We start from the raw sequence: 26,831 nt of genomic DNA, 5'->3' as shown, positions 1-26,831 counted from the left end.
TAATGTATATAGGGCCGTGGGTGTATAATGTATATAGGGCTGTGTGTGTATAATGTATATAGTGCCGTGTGTGTATAATGTATATAGGGCCGTGTGTGTATAATGTATATAGGGCCGTGTGTGTATAATGTATATAGGGCCGTGGGTGTATAATGTATATAGGGCCGTGGGTGTATAATGTATATAGGGCTGTGTGTGTATAATGTATATAGGGCTGTGTGTGTATAATGTATATAGTGCCGTGTGTGTATAATGTATATAGGGCCGTGTGTATAATGTATATAGGGCCGTGTGTATAATGTATATAGGGCTGTGTGTATAATGTATATAGGGCTGTGTGTATAATGTATATAGGGGTCTGTGTGTGTGTATAATGTATATAGGGGTCTGTGTGTGTATAATGTATATAGGGGTCTGTGTGTGTATAATGTATATAGGGCTGTGTGTGTATAATGTATATAGGGGTCTGTGTGTGTGTATAATGTATATAGGGATACGTTGCCTGGCGGCTGATATAACATCCGGCTGTCACTGACATCGCTGGGCGGCTCCCTACATTATGCTGTATTTGCGGACAATAGTTCCTCTTATATTCCAGTACGCCCGGTGCTGGTGATGGATAATGGGTTATTGTGTTGGCAAGTGATGGGAGATCCCAGTGTCCTCTATGACTTCTTCTTTTAAGCCATTGTGTTGTTTCTGATCAGTGCTCGTGTTTTCTTCTCCTATTCCTCCTGATATTACAGGACTGGGTCGTTATGTGGTCCCTCTGTTGGGCTTCCTGGGCCTGGAAAGGATAGCCTCCCCGTCAACAACTGCTGAACTACTACCCCCTATACACTTTGCATACCCTGGCCCTCCCCCTTTATACCCTGGCCCTCCCCCTTTATACCCTGGCCCTCCCCCCTTATACCCTGGCCCTCCCCCCTTATACCCTGGCCCTCCCCCCTTATACTCTGGGCCTCCCCCCTTATACCCTGGCCCTCCCCCCTTATACCCTGGCCCTCCCCCCTTTATACCCTGGCCCTCCCCCTTTATACCCTGGCCCTCCCCCCTTTATACCCTGGCCCTCCCCCCTTTATACCCTGGCCCTCCCCCCTTTATAGCCTGGCCCTCCCCCCTTTATACCCTGGCCCTCCCCCTTTATACCCTGGCCCTTTCCCCGCATACCCTGGCCCTCCCCCTTATACCCTGGTCCCTCCCCCCGTATACCCTGGTCCCTCCCCCTCACATACCCTGGCCTTCCCCTTATACCCTGGTCCTCCCCCCTTATACCCTGGCCCTCCCCCCTTATACCCTGGCCCTCCCCCTTTATACCCTGGCCCTCCCCCTTTATACCCTGGCCCTCCCCCTTTATACCCTGGCCCTCCCCCTTTATACCCTGGCCCTCCCCCTTTATACCCTGGCCCTTTCCCCGCATACCCTGGCTTTTCCCCTCATACCCTGGCCCTTCCTCCTTATACCCTGGCTTTTCCCTGCATACCCTGGCCCTCCCCCCGTATACCCTGGTCCCTCCCCATCGCATACCCTGGTACCTCCCCCTCACATACCCTGGCCCTCCCCCTTATACCCTGGCCCTCCCCCTTATACCCTGGCCCTTCCCCCTCGCATACCCTGGCCCTGCCCCCCCTCGCATACCCTGGTCCCTCCCCCTCACATACCCTGCCCCCCCCTCGCATACCCTGGTCCCTCCCCCTCGCATACCCTGGTCCCTCCCCCTTATACCCTGGCCCTTCCCCCTCGCATACCCTGGCCCTCCCCCTTATACTCTGCCCCCCCCCACATACCCTGGTCCCTCCCCCTCGCATACCCTGGTCCCTCCCCCTCACATACCCTGGCCCTTCCCCCCCCCCCCCCCCCCGCATACCCTGGTCCCTCCCCCTCGCATACCCTGGTCCCTCCCCCTCGCATACCCTGGTCCCTCCCCCTCGCATACCCTGGTCCCTCCCCCTCGCATACCCTGGTCCCTCCCCCACGCATACCCTGGTCCCTCCCCCTCGCATACCCTGGTCCCTCCCCCTCGCATACCCTGGTCCCTCCCCCTCGCATACCCTGGTCCCTCCCCCTCGCATACCCTGGTCCCTCCCCCTCACATACCCTGGCCCTTCCCCCCCCGCATACCCTGGTCCCTCCCCCTCGCATACCCTGGTCCCTCCCCCTCGCATACCCTGGTCCCTCCCCCTCGCATACCCTGGTCCCTCCCCCTCGCATACCCTGGTCCCTCCCCCTCGCATACCCTGGCCCTTCCCCCTTGCATACCCTGGCCCTCCCCCTTATACTCTGCCCCCCCCGCATACCCTGGTCCCTCCCCCTCGCATACCCTGGTCCCTCCCCCTTGCATACCCTGGTCCCTTCCCCCCCCCCCCGCATACCCTGGCCCTTCCCCCCCGCATCCCCTGACATACAGCCTTGTAGTGTAAATGTGTTTATTTCAGTGATACATGGTATGTAGAGCCTTCTAGAATCCTTATCCAGTGCTATCATTTGGATCTGATACAGTGGGCCCCGATTTATTAAAACGCTCTCATTTGTGGACAGTAAATTTAGATTTTTAAATACAGCAGATTTATCTCAATGTTTTAGGCTGATTGGTAAATCTGGAGCATCTCTAGACTGTCCTTTAAAGGTCCCCATACACCCATTCAGCCGCCAGCCTAAGGTGTATGGGGCTCTCCCGAACGACCACCGCAAGATGATACCAGTGGACGTGCTGGAAAATCACAGCCTGATCCCGCAGTGAGACCTTTCTCTCCGCATAGAGAATACAGGTACACTCGGACGTGCCGCACGTTCCTGTGTATGGGGAGGACGAGCAGCGGGCGGTAGCCATATCTGACAGCTAAAGACCCTATTTCTTGGGGCGATGCAGAGGAGTAAACAAGCGCTGTCAGTGCTCGTTTGCTTCTCGTTCCCGCTCGCTGCCACCGCTATTCCACGTGTTGGCAGCGAGCAGGTGAGTACGGGGAAGCCGCGGGAGTTGCGGAGGGGTGATCTCTAGATCATCCTGGCAGCCTATCCTGGCAGCCCATTATCTCTGACCGCACTGGCACCTTATCTCTGACCGTTCTGGCACATTATCTCTGACCGCACTGGCACATTATCTCTGACCGTACTGGCACATTATCTCTGACCGTTCTGGCACATTATCTCTGACCGTTCTGGCACATTATCTCTGACCGTTCTGGCACATTATCTCTGACCGTATTGGCACCTTATCTCTGACCGTACTGGCACATTATCTCTGACCGTACTGGCACATTATCTCTGACCGTACTGGCACATTATCTCTGACCGTACTGGCACATTATCTCTGACCGTACTGGCACATTATCTCTGACCGTACTGGCACATTATCTCTGACCGTACTGGCACCTTATCTCTGACCGTACTGGCACCTTATCTCTGACCGCACTGGCACATTATCTCTGACCGTACTGGCACCTTATCTCTGACCGTACTGGCACCTTATCTCTGACCGTACTGGCACCTTATCTCTGACCGTACTGGCACCTTATCTCTGACCGTACTGGCACCTTATCTCTGACCGCACTGGCACATTATCTCTGACCGTACTGGCACCTTATCTCTGACCGTACTGGCACCTTATCTCTGACCGTACTGGCACCTTATCTCTGACCGTACTGGCACCTTATCTCTGACCGTACTGGCACCTTATCTCTGACCGTACTGGCACATTATCTCTGACCGTACTGGCACATTATCTCTGACCGTACTGGCACGTTTGCACTAGTAAGTCTGGGCCACTATGTTTCCTATTGTAAAAGTGCGAGGTCTTCTGGAACCTGTAACCTGCTCATGGATCCCGGCGACCCTGGTGTAGGAATCCACCCTCTTCACAATGGAGTGGTGAAATTACCGCCATCTTTCTAGGAGGGATAACAGAGGAACATTATAGTGTAAGAAAAGATGCTCCAGAATGAATATGTTAGGGGAAATACTGGTAGTTATTAATATAGACATGAGATACCGATGGGTCCTCGCTAAAGGGGAGGGCCAAGACTAGAAAAGCATAGATTCTTTCTCCCGGAAACAGGGACACTCTGGTTACAGCTCAGTTCTATTCCAGTGAATTGAGGGGAGTTGTAATTCCACACACAACCTGAGGGCAAGGGTGGCGCTGTGGGTAACCACTTTAACACTTCCTTGTCTACTATCAGTCAGCCCACAGTGACACAACACATCACCGCTCCATTATATGTGTATATAGGACAGGACTGGTCACTGACTACTCTCTTTTTTCCCCCCATAGGTTAGTAGAATACTTTACAGCTTCTTTACTGCATTCAAGCGTTCATCTAAGCAAACTACAGACGCCAAGGATTCCTCGCTGCCGACGCCGGATAGTGATGTCTTCTCATTCACAGTGTCCCTCGAGGTGAAGGAGGACGACGGAAAAGGGAACTTCAGGTACCTGTCCTCCAGCCATTCCGCAATGTGCTTTATGCCGATGGTGTAAGATTGTGAAGGCCGTCTGGTACGCACGGTGTGTGATGGAAGGGTTGTACTAACTCTAGCTCAGGGAGAGATGTCAGAGTGGCAGGTTATAGGGGTACTCCGGTGAAAACCCTTTCTTTCCAGATCAACTGGTTTCAGAAATTAAATTAATTTAAAAATATCCAGACTTCCAGTACTTATCAGCTGCTGTATGTTCCGCAGGAAGTGGTTTATTCTCTCCTGAGACAGTGCTCTCTGCTGCCACCTCTGTCCATGTCAGGAACTGTCCAGAACAGCAGCAAATCCCCATAGAAAACCTCTCCTGCTCTGGACAGTTCCTGACATGCACAGAGGTGGCAGCAGAGAGCACTGTGTCAGACTGGAGAGAATGCACCACTTCCTGCAGGACATGCAGCAGCTGATAAGTACTGGAAGATGTAAGAAAGCAAATAAGAATCAATATGGCTGAACCACCCTGTCTGCTGCACACATGATGAATATTTGGCTATAGTGTAAAGCGTCTGTCATCATGGAGGAAAGCGTTTCCCAGCACACTGATACGGTAACTTGTCATACTTTGCCATCACTGGTTAGTGAGACGCTATTGTGAAGGAAATGAGCCGGTGGGATCGTGCTGTAATGATGGCTTCCCGGAGCCGTGTCTGTCTGACATGCTAATGTCACCGATTACAATGGCTGTCATCACCGCATTCACAGCCCGGCTGCCAAATTGCCCATTCTGCTCTCAAAGAAAAAATGTTGTGAAAAGCTTTAAAAATAGGGAATTCAGGCGATGTCTTTTATCCCGCCGTTATTTGCCTCTTCAGGATAAGCAGCTGTAGTCTCACCACAACATGTCTCCTTGTCTCAGCAATTCCCTGTCAGTACGGGAACGGCGGAGCGAGCGCAGACAAAGAGGTTTATAAGGGCGCATTATGTTCTGGGAAGAAGTTATTAGACGGTAGGGGAGCCATAAGGGTGACATCTGCCCGATCACCATATCACTGCGTATCACCACATAGGCCATGTCACTGTATATTACCATGCATATTACCACATAGGCCATGTCACTGTATATTACCATGCATATCACTGCATAGGCCATGTCACTGTATATTACCATGCATATTACCGCATAGGCCATGTCACTGTATATTTCCGTGCATATCACTGCATATTACTATGCATATCACTGTATATTACCATGCATATCACTGTATATTACTATGCATATCACTGTATATTACCGTGCATATCACCACATAGGCCATATCACCACATATCACTGTATATTACCGTGCATATCACTGTATATTACCGTGCATATCACCACATAGGCCATATCACCACATATCACTGTATATTACCATGCATATCACCACATAGGCCATATCACCACATATCACTGTATATTACCGTGCATATCACTGTATATTACCGTACATATCACCGCATAGGCCATATTACTGTATATTGCCGTGTATATTTCCGCATAGGCTATATTACTGTATATTACCGTGTATGTTGCTGTGTATTACGGTGCATATCACCGCATAGGTCAAATCACTGCATATCACTGTATATTACCGCGCATATCAGAGCATAGGCCATATCACTGTATATTGGGGAGTGGGGGTGAGCCCGGGGAGGTAAGCATAGCATTTTTATTATTTTATTATGACTGCAGCAACAAATAAAGTTTCCCAACTCAGCAGTACCCTTTAAAAGCAATGTATTAAATTGTTACCCTCTGGAGTAGCCCTTCAAAACAGGATCCTGCGCACTCTGCCCCGCGCTCTCACTCTGCCCCGCGCTCTCTCTCTGCCCTGCGCTCTCTCTCTGCCCCGCGCTCTCTCTCTGCCCCGCGCTCTCTCTCTGCCCCGCGCTCTCTCTCTGCCCCGCGCTCTCTCTCTGCCCCGCGCTCTCTCTCTGCCCCGCGCTCATCCAGTGGATAAAGAATTTAATCCTCATCCTTGTACAGTGAGCAGAGATCTCCCGATCACTCTGTGGTTACTCTCGTACATCCTTCTTTGTTTTACATTGTGGTTACTGTATATAGATCCCTGTATATACTGTATATGGATCCCTGTATATACTGTATATAGATCCCTGTATATACTGTATACATGGATCCCTGTATATACTGTATGTATGGATCCCTGTATATACTGTATATATGGATCCCTGTATATACTGTATATATGGATCCCTTTATATACTGTATATATGGATCCCTCTATATACTGTATATATGGATCCCTCTATATACTGTATATATATGGATCCCTTTATATACTGTATATATGGATCCCTGTATATACTGTATATATGGAACCCTGTATATACTGTATATATGGATCCCTGTATATACTGTATATATGGATCCCTGTGTATACTGTATATAGATCCCAGTGTATACTGTATATAGAAGCTTGTGCGCTCCTGGCCCCTCTGTGCACACGTTGGGGGTCTAGGAGACATCACAGATAAGTATTCCAGTTGTAATGACCTGTCTTTCTGTTCCCTCCACCAGTCCGGTGCCAAAAGATCGAGACAAACTGTTCTTCAAACTGAAGCAAGGACTCGAGAAGAAAGTCGTGATCACAATCCAGCAGGTGTCCAACAAGGAGCTATTGGTCGAGAGGTGAGGACGGTGCAGTCATCCTCTGTGCGGGCGGCCATGGGGCCCAGAGGGACAGATGGAAAAAAGAAATCCTAAGACTGGGTTCACGCTATGGTTTTTTTTCATCTGTTCTTTTTTCATACATTTTTGCAAAAAAAACTGGTGGAAAAACGTATGTTTTTGTATTGACCTTCATTATAAAAAAAACGATAAAATGATGCCAGGTGATGCCAGGTGGCACCCCCCCCCCCCCCCAACAACAGGCGACTCCTTCCTTATGAATGCAGATTAACGGCAAGCTGTCCGATTAAGGGAAATATACATAGGATGTCTACAACATTCCCACAATGCCCTACTAGGTATATCCCAGGGTTGTCTGCCCATCTTCCCCAAATCCTTTCAGACCTTGCCATACATTTCCTCTTAATATAGAAGCTCCTCTCCAGTCTTATCCAATTATTTGTCTTATTAATCCATGGAGTCCATTGGGCTGCTTTCACCTTACCAGCCTGATATAGTAGTATACCTTGTATAGCTAACACATTTATTTCCTCCACATTAGATAGTGGTAACACCCCCATTGTTGGTGTCTAGGGGGGAGGCTGTATGAGCGGAGCCCCCTCTGTACTGTATACCATGTCCTCTGTACTGTATACCATGTCCTCTGTACTGTATACCATGTCCTATGTACTGTATACAATGTCCTTGTACTGTATATAATGCTCTATATTCCTCATCCATGTCCTGGGTTGGTGTTCTCTCAATACGTTCGCTGGAGATGCCGCTTGCGTCTTGTACATATCGGCCATATATGTTAGGACTCCAGCAGGGGGCAATATTGTCTAGTATAACATACATGGATCTATCCGGTGACTGCGGCGCTGCCATCACTTTATCTGTCATATACAGTTTAATTACGCCGCTATTTTTATCACTTTTACAGTAGATTAATGCCGCATCTCCTGAAGCTATTGTGGTGACGGCCGGGGTTGTAGACTTCCGCCTGTGATCGGGACATTAAGAGATTTTCTATCATTTAAATTGTAAAAATAACATACTCTTTTTGTGCTTTTATTTTGTACTAAAATTCTGGAAATTATCGGATGTTTTTGGTTTATCTGTGGTTTTTTTAGGTGGTGTTTTTCTTCATCCATTCACAGAACGCGTTCAGTCGCCGCTTACATGTCAGATGTGTTAAAGCCATGAAGACCCCTCATCCAATGGCGTGAACGCCAGACAAACTTCTAGCATGTCATAGAAACTTGTCAGAAGTTTGTATTGGTGGGGGGGTCCGGGTGCCAAGAAACCCTGGTGATCGATCATCTCTGCTTTGTGTGTTCATCTAGCAGTCATATGGAATATTATGGAGATCTGGGGGATGAATTAAAGTAATGTTGTCACCCACCCCCTTACTCTTGCTTCATTTTATTGGTGGACAGTGTCACCTAGGCGGGGCCTCACAGCCTTCTCCCATATATGGGCAGTGTCACCTAGGCGGGGCCTCACAGCCTTCTCCCATATATGGGCAGTGTCACCTTGGCAGTGCTTCACAGCATGTGGGCCCCATGTCCCTGCTAGGAGTGGCCTCATCTGTCATAAAGCCCCGCCTAGGTGACACTCCATATTGAGGCCCCGCCTAGGTGGCACTGTCCACAAATGAAATGAATCAATTTTACAGCAGAAAGAAGACACAGACAGGTGTTATACAGGTATATATTGTATGGCAGCATCTGAGCTTGTGGATGGTGCAGAGAACCACACATAGAGTAAGTCCATATTCCCACGTTTCGTGACTCATGGAAGCTATGGAGCAAGAAGCTGTGTGGTGGGACCACAGACCTCACGGCATCCTGTATTAGTACCGTCCTGTGAAGATTTAAACCGTTTTGTCTTCATGATACATGATGCCGGGAGGCCTGTGATTCCACTGCTCTGTTTCATGCGCTGTAACTTCCGTGAGTCTCAGAACGTTGTACTAAGGCCTAAGGGGGGGTGACATTATCACTTGAAGAGGCGCTGGCCCTTTAATAAATCTGCCCCTGTCTAGGGCAGGCCGTGTCCTGCACATGGGAAGCTACACCAGCTCTCAGCTCTGGAAGCTTCTTTTATGGCCTAGTAAGGCTCAGGGAACATTGTAGGCCGCTGCTGCCGCACTCCTTCTCCCAGGTATTCAGATGTGACCAATGTGATATAAATCAGCCATAAATGTCCGCAACCAAACCCTGCAGGTGGTTACAACCTCAGGAGAGAAGTGTGGGCGCTGGACACCGTTCCCTAATATATTATAGGAGAAGTCTAGCCAAAGCCATTATTTAACAGGTGCTGGGGAGGGGGCTAGGATAAAACAAGTAACATGGACCTACCTCCCTGTCTCCAACGCTGGTGGCCGCATCCTGACGCTCTGGTCCCCGGCCGTCTACTTGTCTAAGCGGGGGCCTGGGTCGTGACGTGTGACGTCCGCTTATCCAGTCAGTGGCCGAGGCGAGACCCCACTACAGCCGCTGACTACCTGAGCAGACCTCACACATCACGACCCGGGTCCCCGCTTAAACCAGGAAGCGGCCGGGAACCAGAGCAGGGGACAGCGGACCCCAGTGCTGGGGGTGGGGGTGAGGGGTAGGTACCTGTTATTTGTTTTATCCTCCCCCTCCCCAGAACTTGCTAAAAAATAGGTCTGTCTGGACTTCTTCTTTAAGGCAGATTGTATGGCCAGAGATCAACATGTCGCACACGCTGTATCAGAGCTATTGAAAGTCCATTTTGTCACATTGTGACCTGCCATTTATATGCATTATTGGCAACATGCAGATTGTAATGTTACCATGTTTAGTGTCCTGGCCACAGCCGCCATGTTGCCCTGGCTAGCCGCTGTGATATCTGACACCCATGTTTACTGTCCTGGCCACAGCCGCCATGTTGCCCTGGCTAGCTACTGTGATATCTGACACCAATGTTTAGTGTCCTGGCCTCAGCCGCCATGTTGCCCTAGCTAGCCGCTGTGATATGACACCCATTTTAGTGTCCTGGCCACAGCCGCCATGTTGCCCTGGCTAGCCGCTGTGATGTCTGACCCCAATGTTTAGTGTCCTGGCCACAGCCGCTATGTTGCTCTGGCTAGCCGCTGTGATGTCTGACATCCATGTTTACTGTCCTGGCCACAGCCGCCATGTTGCTCTGGCTAGCCGCTGTGATGTCTGACATCCATGTTTACTGTCCTGGCCACAGCCGCCATGTTGCACTGGCTAGCAGCTGTGATATCTGACACCAATGTTTAGTGTCCTGTCCACAGCTGCCATGTTGCACTGGCTAGCCGCTGTGATGTCTGACACCAATGTTTAGTGTCCTAACCACAGCCGCCATGTTGCCCTGGCTAGCCGCTGTGATGTCTGACACCAATGTTTAGTGTCCTAACCACAGCCGCCATGTTGCCCTGGCTAGCCGCTGTGATGTCTGACACCAATGTTTAGTGTCCTGGCCACGGCTGCCATGTTGCCCTGGCTAGCCGCTGTGATGTCTGACGCCTTCTGAATATTAGTGTGAGCCGCAAAATGTCTGCCTAGACCTGTCGGGGCCGCAAACACCTTTTGAGAAAGGTTAAATGGCCGTCTCCTCCTCGCTGATTGTTTCGAGGCTTTGTCATGGAAACTGGAGTTTTGATCCTCAGAAGTGAATGAGAGCTTTAGATTCTGGTGAATGTCCGGGCACGATAAAAGAACATGATTTTATATAAAAGGCGCCTCACGAGCGGCGGCTAATTGTTGTAAGTATGTGTCAGCGGCAGATGATGTCAGCGCACCCTCCCGCCGGCCCGGCTGCCAGCCTTTATATTCCTGTCATAGAGAACGGCGGCCTACAGGGACTGTATTGTGGGCCACCAGGATTTCTATATACTTCCCAGACTGAATTACAAGGCAGTTCCTTAGGCTCCGTAATAACACTTATTATATTGGCCCTAATAAAGCGGGTTGCACTTAGCGCTGCCCCTGGCACAGCATTGCCCTCCCTGTTTATTACCGCCCCCTCCCACTGTCATGACACCGCAGCGGATTAATATTACTGATTACAGGTTCACATACGCTGATCCCCCGTAATGTCCCTTTGTTTTACCTGATGACCAGGATTTTCCATTAACATGTTGCTGATATACGTCATAATGTCGGGAAGGATCAGGCTCAGGGGCTAAGCCTGCTCCATACGTCCAGCATCGGAGGGAACACAGATCCCAGCAGGGGGAAGAGTTAGCCCAATATCCACTCTCTTCCAGTGCAGTGCAATACTAAAGGATGGTGGGGGGAAGAGAGGATTTCTATGGGGATTTGCTGTTGCTCTGGACAGTTCCTGATATGGACAGAGGTGGCAGCAGAGAGCACTGTGTCAGACTGGAGAGAATGCACCACTTCCTGCAGGACATACAGCAGCTGAAGTACTGGAAGACTGGAGATTTTTCAGTAGAAGTAAATCACAAATCTCTGGCACGCGAACAACTTTTCGATTGTTGCCTGCAATTACACAGAACGATCCTCATCTAAATTCAAACAATATAAAGTTTTTTTCTGCACGATAATCGTCCCATGTAATAAGGCCCTTGGACTGGTAATAAGTACTAGAAGACTGGAATTTTTTCTCCAGAGTACCCCTTTAAGCTGACAGCAATCTTACAAGTATGGCCAGCATTAGGCCATGTTCACACAACGTATGTTTTGTCTAAATCACAGCAATAAATTGCAATAACGGCCGTGATTTACACAAAACAAACGTTGTATTATGAATAAATGGAATCCCAGCTGGACCCCTAACGCATAGTACACGCTCCGGCCATGATTCCATTCCGGCCGCACGGAAAACTGACTTGTCAGGTTTCTGTGCCTGCTAATAACTGAATAGCGGCCGCAGAGAACCTGTCCGTTCACACAATGGAGCGTGCAGCTCTGGCCAAACGCTCCATTGTGTGCAGAGGGGAATTCGGATACGGGCGCGCACACATCCGAATTCATCATAAATGAAGATCATCTCGCCGCCACTGCAGTACCGGCAGGGATGATCTTCAGTAACACTGGCCGTTCTTTGACACGGCTGGGTCACAGAACGGCCGATGTTATATGAAGTGTGAATGTGGCCTTAGAGGTATTAGGTAGCAGCCCTGTTACTCATTACTGTCAGGGATAAAGGGTTAAGTATGTGGTTTATGAACCGTCTATAAAACCTCAGCGATTGCCTCCCTTATGTTGTGCACGGCCGCGGCCGGTCACACTGTACAGCGCTCCACTCGGATGACACCACTTCTGCTTTATTCTGCGATCTCTCTCCCAAACCATCTGATCCGGTCAAAGTTCCAACCACGGGAAGTGGGCGCTCTCACTGTCACCTCCGCCGCCCTCCATCTTCTCCTCACCCCAATTACAGTCTCCTCATTTCCTGTTCAGCCTCGTACAATAAGAAAAGTGATACAAAGGGATGCTTTCATACGTATGGTGGCCGGTGCGCCCGCGTGGCAGCCAATCTGCCCATTTACTCATTATATAGTCACCAGTCTAGGAGCCCTATTACATGGGACGATTATCGTACAGAAAAAAGCGTTACATTGTTTGAATTTAGATGATGATCATTCCTTGTAATTGCAGACAACAATCGAAACATTGTTTGTGTGCCAGAGATTTGTGATTTACTTCTATTGAAAAATCTAGAATCTTCCAGTACTTATCAGATGCTGTATGTCCTGCAGGATGTGGTGTATTCTCTCCAGTCTGACACAGTGCTCTCTGCTGCCACCTCTGTCCATGTCAGGAACTGTCCAGAGCAGCAGCAAATCATCATAGAAAATCTCTGCTGCTCTGGACAGTTCCTGACATGGACAGAGGTGGCAGCAGAGAGCGCTGTGTCAGACTGGAGAGAATACACCACTTCCTGCAGGACATACAGCAGCTGATAAGTACTGGAAGACTGGAGAGAATACACCACTTCCTGCAGAGCATACAGCCGGAAGCATACATAGTTAAAGTAAATTACTAATCTCTCGCACTTTATGGCACCAGTTATTTTAAAAGATTTTTTTTTGTGAACAAGCCCTTTAAGAGGACTCTTGCATTGCTCTTCTATCTAGATAGGATCCGAGTATCCTGGGCAGGTGCTGATCTATAACCTCATCCTGTTGGCTTCATGTTATTCATCCAAGTGATATTTGTCTTCCTCATTTTTATCATAATTGTTGTTCTTTATTCCTTGATGATCGTACACAATCTCTTTCTGTATGATCTGTTTTTTCTTCCCATAATCCTCTGCTTTCTCTCTTTTTTCTTTCAGATGTTTTGGGATGCTGCTCAGTCCGGGCAAAAACGTCAAAAATAGCGACATGCATCTCCTGGATATGGTATCTGTCTGTCTCCCTTACTCTTCTGTCATGTCTACATGATGGCCACTTCAAGGGGTTGTCTATGGTTAGGGGAAAAAAGATGTTTTTGTTGCTTGTTTGTTTTTTTACTTTAAAAAGGAACATCATAAAGATCTGCTGGGAATTCTGGGAAGAAAGGATATGTGAAGCAGCTCTTTATTGGCACCTTAAAGGGGTATACCACTAAGAATTCATTTCTAATATGTTTCTGCCGCTGGGAATAACATAACAGACAGCTTATTCTTACCTCTCTGCACTCCCCCAGTGTCCTCCTGTGTTATCTTCGGTCCCTGACTGAACGATCCTGCCTCCTCCTCTTACGAGACCGACTCCTCTGGCATTAACAGCCTTCTCAGCCAATCCCTGACTGAGACAGGACAGCGCCGCGGCCAGTGATTGGCTGAGTGGGCTGTCACTGCCAGATGAGTCGGTCTCAGAAGTGTTGGCGGGATCGCTCAGACAAGGAACGAAGATAACATAGGAGAACATATTTAACATATTAGAAGTTAACTCTGAGCAGAATCCCCCTTAAAGTCAGTGTTTCACTCCAATTAGAAGTCTTAGAACATGACTGGCAATTGGAGCCAAGTCGGAGATTTCTCTTCTATAGACGGCTGTTGTGTTGGGTCACTTCTCCTCATCAGTACATGACGTCCTTCTCATTGCCCCTCTGTTATAATAACGATGTGACCCTGAAGATGGTTCCTTCCGGAGAGATCCCGGCTTGGCTACATTCCCACTCATCTTCTAAGACCTTGAGAAGGTGGTGAGAGATTTTCCCCCCAGAAACCACTTTCCCCCCGCTGTCCGTGTGCTGCGTCTGCCATTGCTGACTGGGGACACTGGCCGCCATCTGTCTGTGTATGCTATAATAATAATAATCATCTAGAAGGTTGTCTTGTCTTGTCTTGTTGTCTTGTCTTGTCTTCTACTGCAAGGCCTTCATTGAGTTATCTTTTATAGGAATCCATGGGGAAAAGCGGCGATGGAAAAGCGTACGTTATCACCGGAATGTGGAATCCCAATGTAGCAGCGTTTCAGCCGCTCAATGAGGAAACGCCTAAAGGTACAAGAGGACATCCGGATAGCCAAGAGCTATATACAGCTAACTCCATCAGTCCTATAGAGGGCAAATACAGCAGCACTGAGCACATCCTGTGGATAAGTGACAACATTTAAAGGGGGTAGTTCACAAAAATTTCAAATCAACAGGTGCCAGAAAGTTCCAGAGATTTGTAATTTACTTCTATAAAAAAATCTCCAGTCTTCCAGTACTTATCAGCTGCTGTATGTCCTACAGGAAGTGGTGTATTCTCTCCAGTGTGACACAGTGCTCTCTGCTGCCACCTCTGTCCATGTCAGGAACTGTCCGGAGCAGGGGAGGTTTTCTGTTCAATCTTTTTATTGAAAATCTTTCAAAAGTATTTTAACAAATGCCCAATAAAACATGTATTTGTACAAAACGCGGCATAGTAGGATACAATAAAGCTTATGGTTACATGTGAGATATAGTAACATAAAAGTCCGGTTAACTAGGACCATGGTGAAAGAGGTTTTCTATGGGGATTTGCTGCTGCTCTGGACAGTTCCTGACATGGGCAGAGGTGGCAACAGAGAGCACTGTGTTAGACTGCAGGACATACAGCTTCCTGCAGGACATACAGTAGCTGATAAGTACTGGAAGACTGGGGATTTTTTAATAGAAGTAAATCACAAATCTCTGACACTTTTGGCACCAGTTGATTTGAAATAATTTTTTGGGGGAACTTCCCCTTTAATCTTGTGATAACCTCTGCCCATGATAGTTTTCCGCATGTTTCCATGTCCAGGGGATGCATATACATATATTTCTTTCTTTAAGCTGCATTTATTATTGCTTTAGTGTTTTTTTTCTAGCTGGACCTTGTGGCTGTTAGCTAGGAGATAGTAAAGCATAACCATAACCCACGGATGGGGAACCTTCAGTCCTCCAGCTGCTGCAAAACTACAAGTCTGGAGAGCTGGAGGGTGGATGGTTCCCAAGCCCTGGCTTATGGTTTTTGTGCTGTCTTATTAGCTCCTAACTAACAGCCACATGGTCCAGCTTCAGAAAAACACTAAAGCAATAAGAAATACAGCATGAGGCTGGGTTCACACTACGTATATTTCAGTCAGTATTGTGGTCCTCATATTGCAACCAAAACCAGGAGTGGATTAAAAACACAGAAAGGATCCGTTCACACAATGGTGAAATTGAGTGGATGGCCGTCATTTAATGGCAAATATTTGCTGTTATTTTAAAACAACGGCTGTTATATTGAAATAATGGCCGTTATTTACTGTTATATGGCGGCCATACACTCAATTTCAACATTGTGTGAACAGATCCTTTCTGTGTTTTCCATCCACTCCTGGTTTTAGTTGCAATATGAGGACCACAATACTGACTGAAATATACTGTGTGTGAACCCAGCCTAAAGGAAGCAATCTCTGTGTATGTTACAGGAGGGGATTAGAACTTGAGCTTAGCCAAAGCCGTATTCATGAAGGCAGCCATGTCCTGGACTTCTTGTCAGTCATCCCATCGAGGACACATTTCAGTCAGCTTCCCCCTGGCCGGTGATGGACGCTTACAGGGAGCGATAGACCCGCGCAGCAGACTGAGGCGGGGTTCACACTACGTTTTTGCAGTCTGTTTATCGGATCAGTTTTTACATGGTTACCTATAAAATTGATATGTTAAATAAAGTGCAGAAACACAGTGTGATCCCAGCCTAAGGGACCTATTCCACGGAGCGATAATCGTCCGATCATCGCTCTGTGGAATAGAGACAACGATCAGCCGATGATCGATGATCGCCTAATGGTTTACTTAGGTTACTTAGGCACGATTATTCCGAACCATCACTGTATCCATCATGCGGCCGTTATATACAAATTGCTATCGGCCACGCCGTTTACTCAGGGAGATGTGCGGACGATAGCAAGACATTCTAGACCTGCGCAAAAGATGCGATCAGCTGATCAGCAAGGATTTTCTCCATCCTCTAATGATCGCTGTCACTTTTACACAGGCCGATTATTGGCCGAACGAGCATTTCGAGGAGCAATCCTTACCGATAACCGGCCCGTGTAAAAGGGGCTTTACTCTAATAGTTTATCGTCCGTTATGGCACTGATGGACTTATATGTGGAATCTATGTAATGTGTGTATGTATATGTATATATGGATGTGTGTATGTATATATGGATGTGTGTATGTATATATGTTATATGTGGAATCTATGTGATGTGTGTGTGTGTGTATATGTATATATGGATGTGTGTATGTATATATGTTATATGTGGAATCTATGTGATGTGTGTGTATATGTATATATGGATGTGTGTATGTATATATGGATGTGTGTATGTATATATGTTATATGTGGAATCTATGTGATGTGTGTGTGTGTGTATATGTATATATGGATGTGTGTATGTATATATGTTGTATGTGGAATCTATGTGGTGTGTGTGTGTGTGTGTGTATATGTATATATGAATGTGTGTATGTATATATGTTATATGTGGAATCTATGTAATGTGTGTATATATATGTATATATGGATGTGTGTATGTATATATGTTATATGTGGAATCTATGTGATGTGTGTGTATATGTATATATGGATGTGTGTATGTATATATGTTATATGTGGAATCTATGTGATGTGTGTGTGTGTGTATATGTATATATGGATGTGTGTATGTATATATGTTGTATGTGGAATCTATGTGGTGTGTGTGTGTGTGTGTGTGTGTGTGTATATGTATATATGGATGTGTGTATGTATATGTGTTATATGTGGAATCTATGTGATGTGTGTGTGTGTATATGTATATATGGATGTGTGTATGTATATATGTTATATGTGGAATCTATGTGATGTGTGTGTATATGTATATATGGATGTGTGTATGTATATATGTTATATGTGGAATCTATGTGATGTGTGTGTATATGTATATATGGATGTGTGTATGTATATGTTATATGTGGAATCTATGTGATGTGTGTGTATATGTATATATGGATGTGTGTATGTATATATGTCAAATGTGGAATCTATGTGATGTGTGTGTATATGTATATATGGATGTGTGTATGTATATATGTCAAATGTGGAATCTATGTGATGCGTATATGTATATATGTGTGTGATAGATGTTATGTATGGAATCTATATAATGTTTGTGTATATATGGATGTGTTTGATTTCGATGATATATATGGAATCCATGTGATGTATGTGTGTGTGCATATATGTGTGATGTAGATGTTATGTATGGAATCCATGTGATGTAGATGTTATACGGACGTGTGAGATTTTGATGTTATATATGGAATCTATGTTATGTGTGTGTATGATGTGTATATGTATATATGTGTGATGTATATGTTATATATGGAATGTATGTGATGTGTGTATATGTATATATGAATGTGTGTGATTTCCATGTTATATATGGAATCCATGTGATATATATGATAGCGGCATCTCATTCTCTTGCAGATAAGAGAGTCTACATGACGGTGGCAGTGGACATGGTGGTAACAGAAGTGGTGGAGCCGGTGCGCTTCCTGCTGGAGACGGTGGTCCGTGTCTACCCCAGCAATGAGCGCTTCTGGTATTTCAGCAGGAAAGCCTTCACAGAGACCTTCTACCTGAAGCTCAAACAGGTATGAAAGGGTCGTGCTCGGCTCTCGGCGGGCAGCGCTCGGCGTGACACATTGTCTTTTGTTCTCGGCGCGGTTTGATGTGATCGTCGTGCCTTTCCCTTCATAAAACACTTTCACATAGACACAGTCTGCAAACCCTATGGATCCTAATGTCACAGAAATGTGTTTTCTTTGATGGAATAAGCTATACTTATATCTCCAATTACACAGATAATTGGAGGGATTTTTTCCCTCTGTTATTATCTGTAGCCTATTTTTGCAGCTATCATTTTTGTTCGTTCTTTTTGCAGCTAGACACACAGAAACAAAGTCTTTCACTTTCTCTGTATGGGGTCTATAGAATAATAGGGCCTATGTGTATATATAAATATCCGCCAGCGCTCCCTCCGCTTCACTGCCGGTTCTCTGCTCTTTGGGCTGTCAGGAGTATAAAACATCGCATTTATTAAAGTCTGACAGGGCAAAAATACTGAACTGTGGCTTTTCCCCTTCAGACAAGTGAGAATTCAGCCCAAGCAGCATATAGGGGACGTGTCTGCGTATAGGGGGCATGTCGGCTGTACAGAGGCATGTGGGAGGTGTGCCGGCACATAGGAGACATGTCGGCTGTACAGAAGGGTACTGGGACTCTCTGATGGCCGGTCCATCCTCTGGGACCTAGTGTAATTGCCTCATCCTGCTCTTTGTTTATTTGGACACAGCAGTCTTTATTGTGGTGGTACACATGACACAATCCCAGAGGACCCCTTTAAAGTGTATCTGTCATTTAGAAGGTGGGCCTCAGGTGGATCAGCTGTTTGGAGAGGGAGGGGGGGCATGAGCAGGACCTTAGGGGAATCAGCTGTTTGAGGTGGAACTGGTAGAGCAGGACATGAGGGGGATCAGCTGTTGGGGGGGGGGCTTGATCAGGACATCAGGGGATCAGCTGTTGGGGGGGGGCTTGATCAGGACATCAGGGGGATCAGCTGTTGGGGGGGCTTGATCAGGACATCAGGAGATCAGCTGTTGGGGGGGCTTGATCAGGACATCAGGGGGATCAGCTGTTGGGGGGGCTTGATCAGGACATCAGGGGATCAGCTGTTGGGGGGGGGGGCTTGATTAGGGCATCAGGGGGATCAGCTTTTTGGGGGGCCCGGGGATTTAGGGGGATCAGCTGTTTGGGGAGGGATCTGGTGGAGCAGCACCTTGGTGGGGGGGGGGGCACAGAACTGTTACTGATGACACAACCCCTTGAAGCAACTTTCTTAGGAGAAATACTTCCAGATATAGAATGGAAAATGTCTTTAGTATCACATAAAATCATGAAATATAATAAAAAGCCACAAAATGGAATAAAATGCATCTTGTACTGTCTGGCGTCCTGCCTGCGATCCACCCACCTCCCTTGTTCATTATAAGAAGCATTTCAATAAAAAAAAATTATAAAAGCTAATAAAGCTACAGAAAGGTATGTGCTGGATGAGGACGCCAAGCGGCCGGAAACAACCAGACAAGCAGCCTTTGACCGCACACACTATAAACCATTGCTAATGTTCTAAGAGTCCCATACACATTCTAAAAAGTCTGAGATATGTATGTGTGTGTGCATGTGTTTGTGGGTGTGTATATATATATATATATATATATATATATATATATGGGTGAGGGGGTTGACAATTTGTCTGACAATTCATTTAATAGTCACATGGGTGTGGTTAGGAAGTGATGGGTGGGGTTATAGAATCGGGGTGGGGGGGGGTATATACCTAATACACGCCCTTCAATGTAAAACATTCACACCCCGATTATATAATCACACCCATATGACTATTTACTGATTAGTCAGGTAACTTATACAATTTGTGTCAGGAAAAGCAAGAATCGCTCCAAACAGGTGGCACCCTGAAGAGAATCCATCAGCAAGTTAGATGACCCTGATGAGGCTGAGAGCTTCCAGTCACCTAGTTGGTCCGCCCACTGGGCTCTTAAGCAAAAAAAAGAGCTGGGATTTAAATGTATAAAATACAAATTACACAGAAGCTTGTCCACAAGCAAATCTATGAATTTGGTGAGCATCTTCTTACAGATCACATGATGCTCAATCTGACAGGTTTCTTTTAGGGACAAATTAAAGGGCTACTCCAGCAAAACAAAATTCTTTCAAATCAACTGGTGTCAGAAAGTGCCTGAGATTTGTGATTTGTTTCTGTTAAAAACTCTCCAGTCTTCCAGTACTTATCCGCTGCTCTATGACCTGCATGAAGTGATGTATTCTCTCCAGTCTGACACAGTGCTCTCTGCTGCCACCTCTGTCCATGTCAGGAACTGTCCAGAGCAGCAGCAAATCCCCATAGAAAACCTCTCCTGCTCTGGACAGTTCCTGACATGGACAGAGGTGGCAGCAGAGAGCACTGTGTCAGACTGGAGAGAATACACCACTTCCTGCAGGACATACAGCAGCTGATAAGTACTGGAAGACTGGGGATTTTTTTTTTTATAGAAGTAAATCACAAATCTAAATAACTTTCTGACACCTGTTGATTTGAAAGAAAAAAAAATAGTTTGTCCAGATAGAACTTGGTTTGGATCTCTCCTGCTCCTTATACGTTGTGAATATTCACGGACACTTTTCACGTTCATTCTTCCTCCTTTTAGTCTGGGAATAAAAGCTCCGGAGATTCCATCTATGAAGTCCTGAGCCTGCAGAGGCAATCCGAGATGGTGGAGGCCCCGACCAGCCCAGCCAGTACCAGCGGCTTACTGTCTCCACAAGAAGAGGATGAGCCGGAGGAAGGTGAGTGCCCTCCATTACCGCGGTGTAATCTGTACCTTCCCATCGAGCAGTATACATAGAGGGCTGACTGATAGACCTGTCTGTTGTAGGAATTTCTCTGGTCCCCCGACTTTAGTCCCTGGAAGGTGATGGTAGTGACCATGTTAGGTAGGACCCTGTGCATGGACTGTGTGTATGTGACATGTATGTTCTGCATGGTGTGTAGTGCAGTGGTGTGACGGGATGCCAGGACGGTGCACAGCAGGTTAGAGGCCCCCTGCACCCTGTATACATTACGCTCTGTTTTCTTACACCTTTTTTCATTCTCACATCTTCATATTGAAACGTCTGATGTCAGACCCTACCGTCTTATGTCACAGGTGTAGTGACAGCATGGTGTGTAGTATACAGTGCTTTGTGCTTCTGTAGTGATGGCGTTGGGTGGATGGACATGTGATGGGGCGGTATATAGTGTGACGCTCTATACATGGTGTCAGTGCTTGAGCTGTTGGGTATGCTAATACCATTGGTGACATGTGAACAAGACACAAGGCCATAACTCTGTACAGTCGGGTATCACAGGGCACTGACATGTAGGGAATAACGTTATTTCTTTCTCACACGAATAAAGAGAATAACGGATAGTCAATAGTCATGTCTTATATCTTACAATAACCTCATCTGTCTTTATTCAGAGAGCGACTGCGAGCTCTGGAGCGGCTCCGGAGACGTTTCCAAAGAATGTCCTGAGAAGATATTGGGATGCTGGGGTCAGCTCCTTCAGAAATGGTAAGATGGCAGCGATAACCGGGTGTAGGTGTGTAGCCGTGTGTGTGTGTTTGTATATGTGTATACTGCGTGTGCTGCAGAGCTGTGTGTGGATGTGTATATATGTGTATACTGTGTGTGCTGCAAAGCTGTGTGTATGTGGGGGCAGCAGAGCTGTGTGTGGTTGTGTATACACTCACCGGCCACTTTATTAGGTACACCATACTAGTAACGGGTTGGACCCCCTTTTGCCTTCAGAACTGCCTCAATTCTTGGTGGCATAGATACAACAAGGTGCTGGAAGCTTCCTCAGAGATTTTGGTCCATAGTGACATGATGGCATCACACAGTTGCCGCAGATTTGTCGGCTGCACATCCATGATGCCAATCTCCCGTTCCACCACATCCCAAAGATGCTCTATTGGATTGAGATCTGGTGACTGTGGAGGCCATTGGAGTACAGTGACCTCATTGTCATGTTCTAGAAACCAGTCTGAGATGATTCTAGCTTTATGACATGGCGCATTATCCTGCTGAAAGTAGCCATCAGATGTTGGGTCCATTGTGGTCATAAAAGGATGGACATGGTCAGCAACAATACTCAGGTAGGCTGTGGCGTTGCAACCATGCTCAATTGGTACCAAGGGGCCCAAAGAGTGCCAAGAAAATATTCCCCACACCATGACACCACCACCACCAGCCTGAACCGTTGATACAAGGCAGGATGGATCCATGCTTTCATGTTGTTGACGCCAAATTCTGACCCTACCATCCGAATGTCGCAGCAGAAATCGAGACTCATCAGACCAGGCAACGTTTTTCCAATCTTCTACTGTCCAATTTCGATGAGCTTGTGCAAATTGTAGCCTCAGTTTCCTGTTCTTAGCTGAGCGGAGTGGCCCCCGGTGTGGTCTTCTGCTGCTGGAGCCCATACTGTGTACTGTGCGTTCAGAGATGCTCTTCGGCCTACCTTGGGTGTAACGCTTGGCTATTTGAGTCACTGTTGCCTTTTTATCAGCTCGAACCAGTCTGCCCATTCTCCTCTGACCTCTGGCATCAACAAGGCATTTCCGCCCACAGTGGCTTAGGGCCCTATTCCATGGGAAGATTATCGTTCGGATAATCGTTAACGATAAACGATTTCAAACGACCGCTATTGTGAACGGCCTGAAATTGTTCACCCATTTACATGGAATGATAATCGTTACTTATGATCGTTCTTGCGGTCGTCTTGTCATCACTATTGCTTTCGATGCTACTGCGAACGACAGAACGACGTCTTATTCAGTGTGAACGATTTGCACACGAGCAACGATAAAAATAGGTTCAGGTCTTATTAAGCAATCAACGATTTCTTGTTCGTTGTTTCATCGTTAACTGCTATTCAACCGAACGATTATCGTTTAGTTCTGAACGATGTAACGATAATTCGAATGATAATCGTCCCGTGGAATAGGGCCCTTACCTTCCCTCCATGTACATTAGTAATATTATGTCACTGTCCCATGAGTATTTGCCCCTTTCAGTGCACAACAATATCCTGGTGGACTTAAAAGCAGCTGATTGACATTAGTTCCCGGACGTATGCAGGTTATTTGTACCTTGACGCATGCAGGTAATTAGTGCCCCGACGCATGCAGGTTATAAGTACTCTGATGCATGCCGTTTATTAATAGCTTGATGCATGCAGGTTATAAGTAGCCAGGATGCATGCAGGTTATTAGTGTTTAGATGCATGCAGATTATTAGTAGCCTGATGCATGCAGATTATTAGTAGCTTGAGGCATGCTAGTTTATTAGATACATGCCGTTTATTACTACCCAGGATGCATTCAGGTTATCAGTTGCAGCTTATTAGTAGCCTGGCGCATGCAGGTTAGCAGTATTCATGATGCATGCAGGTTTATTATCCCTAATGCATGCAGGTTATCAGTACCCAGATGCATGCAGGTTTAGTATCCCTAATGCATGTTTTGTTACCAGTACCCAGGATGCATGCAGGTTATTAGTACCCAGGATGCATGCAGGTTATTAGGATTCTGATGCATAACTTTGCATGTATCTGCACTCATCTAAGTGTCAGCAGGGACATTTACTGTAGGAATCTCTCCAATCCTAAGGAGGCAGTAGTGGAGCAGTGGGTATAGGCTGACGTACAGCGACAGGGACTCCATAGGAGATTCACAGTCTCTGCATCGTCCCGGCTTTATTATCAGGTCCTATTACTCTAGGGGGAAGGGGAGGCAGATAATACATGTGTGTGAGGGAACCATATTACCAGCAATTCCCGAGCGCCTAAGTATAGGTTGCGGTTGCCATGAGTAGCAGCAGTCAGTCTCCGCTTTCTTGAACCTTCCTTTGTCCTATGTGATCACAGTAATAACCTTACCTGGTGCATACAGCTTTATTATACTCTGCCTTCCTCAGGGTTGTGCATAGAAATGGGCTTTTTCTTCTTCTTCTTTTTCTGCATTTAAAGTAGATTCTTATTTGAGAAGTGAATTAGGCAGCGGCACCATATTCTGCCGCTAATCGCTGCGAGACGTCGCCTGCGGGGTGTGAAATGAAGTCATAGATCTCAGCAATGACTTTCTGCTTTACTTCTTCTTCCTCTTTGCTCGGGAGTCTTCACCTTCCCTGAAGCTTATTCCAATCCACTTGTTTATCACAAATGCACAATTACATTTACCGTTCACCGGGGATCACCATCGCTCCCGCCGCTACAGGAATATACACTTATTATTAGCCTGTTAGCACAGAAAATAATGAATTCCATTGTTAATGGAAACCGATTCCCGGGATTATCAATAAACCACAGATATGGGGAAAAATTTGTAAGAAAATTTGGCTTTAATCCCAATTTAGACTGAACTTTTTGGACCATCCTTAAAGAGATGAAAAAAATAAAACATGGCTGCTTTCACCCCCAATCTGCACCCGGTTACTTTGCTGTATTGCAGCTCAGTTTCACTATTGGGAATGGAGCTGAGATGTAATGCCACACACAGCCTGAGGACAGGGGTGGCGCTGTTGAAAGCAGATACACTTTCTTAATCTTGGATATCCCCTTTTAAAGGGCTATTCCCATCTGGATGTTTACGGCGTGCCATAAATATGTGAGAGATGAGGGTCTCGCCTCCTGAGATTGCAGGACCTCCGGCCCCTTTCACCTTACAGATGGCTGCCGACAGTGGTTGGAAAGCAGACAACAACCGAATGAGCTGCCTATGTAGTTCCCCTAGAGGTATATGGGAGATGGCTTCCAAAATTCTGGCGGAGACGGATTAGTAAATCTGGGCCGTTGTGCTGAACCTGTCAATGTGAAAGTCCCATAGACAGTGAATGGCGCAGTTGGAGAGCGTGCACGCCATCTCTCCGCTCCTCAGGGGATAGTCTGTTTTTCTGATTGATACTGGTCCCAGTGGTCAGACCCCCACTCCTCAGCCAGTCCACTCCACCATCCTGTATATAGGACGTCATTTTTACTCTTGGCAGCAGCAGTGTGTGCCCCGTCCTCTTTGCAGTATGAGAGGTGAACGTCCGTCTCTCTCCGGTGTTCCCCAGTTTCGGACGTTATTTAGTAGCATTGATGAACGTGTTACTGTGTTTGGTTCCTTTGTGAAGCAGGAGAAGAATAGTGTCTGTACTTTCCTTTGTCCTGGCGGAGCAGAATACGACCAGACTAGAACGCCAATTAAAATGTTCTGCACATTTTTAGTTTTTCTTCCCTCAGATCTAAGGCGGCTTTTTCAATTAATCTTGGAAGACGCCTGTAGATCGGAGTACGTCAGCTGACAAGGAGATTTAGATCTTTAGTGCTTTTCTTTTATATTTTGATTGAAAGCTCAACCAACAGCTACATGAAGAACGCCATCACCGGGCCCCGTAATAAGTGCTCTGGGCCCCGTAATAAGTGCCCCGGGCCCCGTAATAAGTGCCCCGGGCCCCGTAATAAGTGCCCCGGGCCCCGTAATAAGTGCCCCGGGCCCCGTAATAAGTGCCCCGGGCCCCGTAATAAGTGCCCCGGGCCCCGTAATAAGTGCCCCGGGCCCCGTAATAAGTGCCCCGGGCCCCGTAATAAGCGCCCCGGGCCCCGTAATAAGCGCCCCGTAATAAGCGCCCCGGGCCCCGTAATAAGCGCCCCGGGCCCTGTAATAAGCGCCCCGGGCCCCGTAATAAGCACCCCGGGCCCCGTAATAATCCTCCCAGTATTAAAAAGATGCTACAATGTTGCATATAAAGCCTGCCAGGGACTTGTTTACATCAACCGTCTCAGAAGGGAGGGGGAGACAGAGAGAAAAGCTCACACACAGTTGTTTGTGTCTTCATCAGAAAGCAGCAGCTGAGAACTGGGGGAAGGAAACTGAATAGATAACAACAAGTATGAAAGGAATTGTTAGTCTCACCATGGGCAATTTATCAAAAATTGTGTTTGAGTGGAATACCCCTTTAGAATATAACCTTACAAAGGCTGATCGTGTAACATGACTTAAACAGAGCGCCTATGCCATTGCTTCCTTACATGTGATAATATTGGGTTGGTTAGAAGCTCCCAGCATAGGAGGTGTCACATCTCACCAGATATACCACAAGCGACCTTTATTTCAGCTGAAGGTCATGTGTCACCGAGAACAGGGGGTTAAACTCAGGGCCCTCCAGCTGCTGCAGAACCAAAATTCAGGCCTGTAGAGCCAAAGCTTTAGCTCTCGAGGCATGATGGGAATTGTAGTTTAGCTGAAGGGTTTGACTTCTCTTTGACTTTGACCATTATCGGGCTGATCAGAGTTGGATAATGGAACATGTTTCTTTTTTTGAATCTGTTTCTTCTTTCTGATTGATTTCCATTTTTTGTACATTGTTATGGGGCGGCCATCTCATCTGAGCTGTTTTTAACAGCATTTAGAGGTATGCTTTACAGCTCGTGGATATAGGCATTGTAGTGTGTAGAGAAGATACTTTTAATTTGTATGGGATGGTTTTCTAGGCATGCTACGTGACCTGTGGGGGGGAAGCTAAGCTCTGACTATAAGATATTGTGAATGGCGTCTTATCTATACACTGGTGTAAAAACGACACTGCAGGAAAGTAATCTGTACAGAGCAGGAGATCTCAGCTTATTATTAGGCTTAGTGGCCAGAAAGAA

At 46.8% G+C, this 26,831-nt stretch overlaps 1 protein-coding gene across 4 annotated transcripts in view; it reads left to right on the top strand.

The window, feature by feature from the left end:
* The window catches only part of RABGAP1L (RAB GTPase activating protein 1 like), a 233,521-nt gene that overhangs the window by 44,265 nt on the left and 162,425 nt on the right, over window positions 1-26,831 (top strand). For all 4 annotated transcript variants that reach the window (XM_069981650.1, XM_069981649.1, XM_069981651.1 and 1 more), the window contains 7 exons: window positions 4,271-4,428; window positions 6,989-7,099; window positions 13,379-13,445; window positions 14,430-14,532; window positions 18,002-18,168; window positions 20,803-20,941; window positions 21,616-21,709. In XM_069981650.1, coding sequence (XP_069837751.1) covers window positions 4,271-4,428; window positions 6,989-7,099; window positions 13,379-13,445; window positions 14,430-14,532; window positions 18,002-18,168; window positions 20,803-20,941; window positions 21,616-21,709 — 839 coding nt within the window. The remainder of the gene's footprint in view (window positions 1-4,270; window positions 4,429-6,988; window positions 7,100-13,378; window positions 13,446-14,429; window positions 14,533-18,001; window positions 18,169-20,802; window positions 20,942-21,615; window positions 21,710-26,831) is intronic.

Source organism: Dendropsophus ebraccatus, chromosome 8 (assembly GCF_027789765.1).
Source record: "Dendropsophus ebraccatus isolate aDenEbr1 chromosome 8, aDenEbr1.pat, whole genome shotgun sequence".
Classification (NCBI taxonomy): domain Eukaryota; kingdom Metazoa; phylum Chordata; class Amphibia; order Anura; family Hylidae; genus Dendropsophus; species Dendropsophus ebraccatus.
This window is presented reverse-complemented; position numbering and strand designations above follow the sequence as displayed.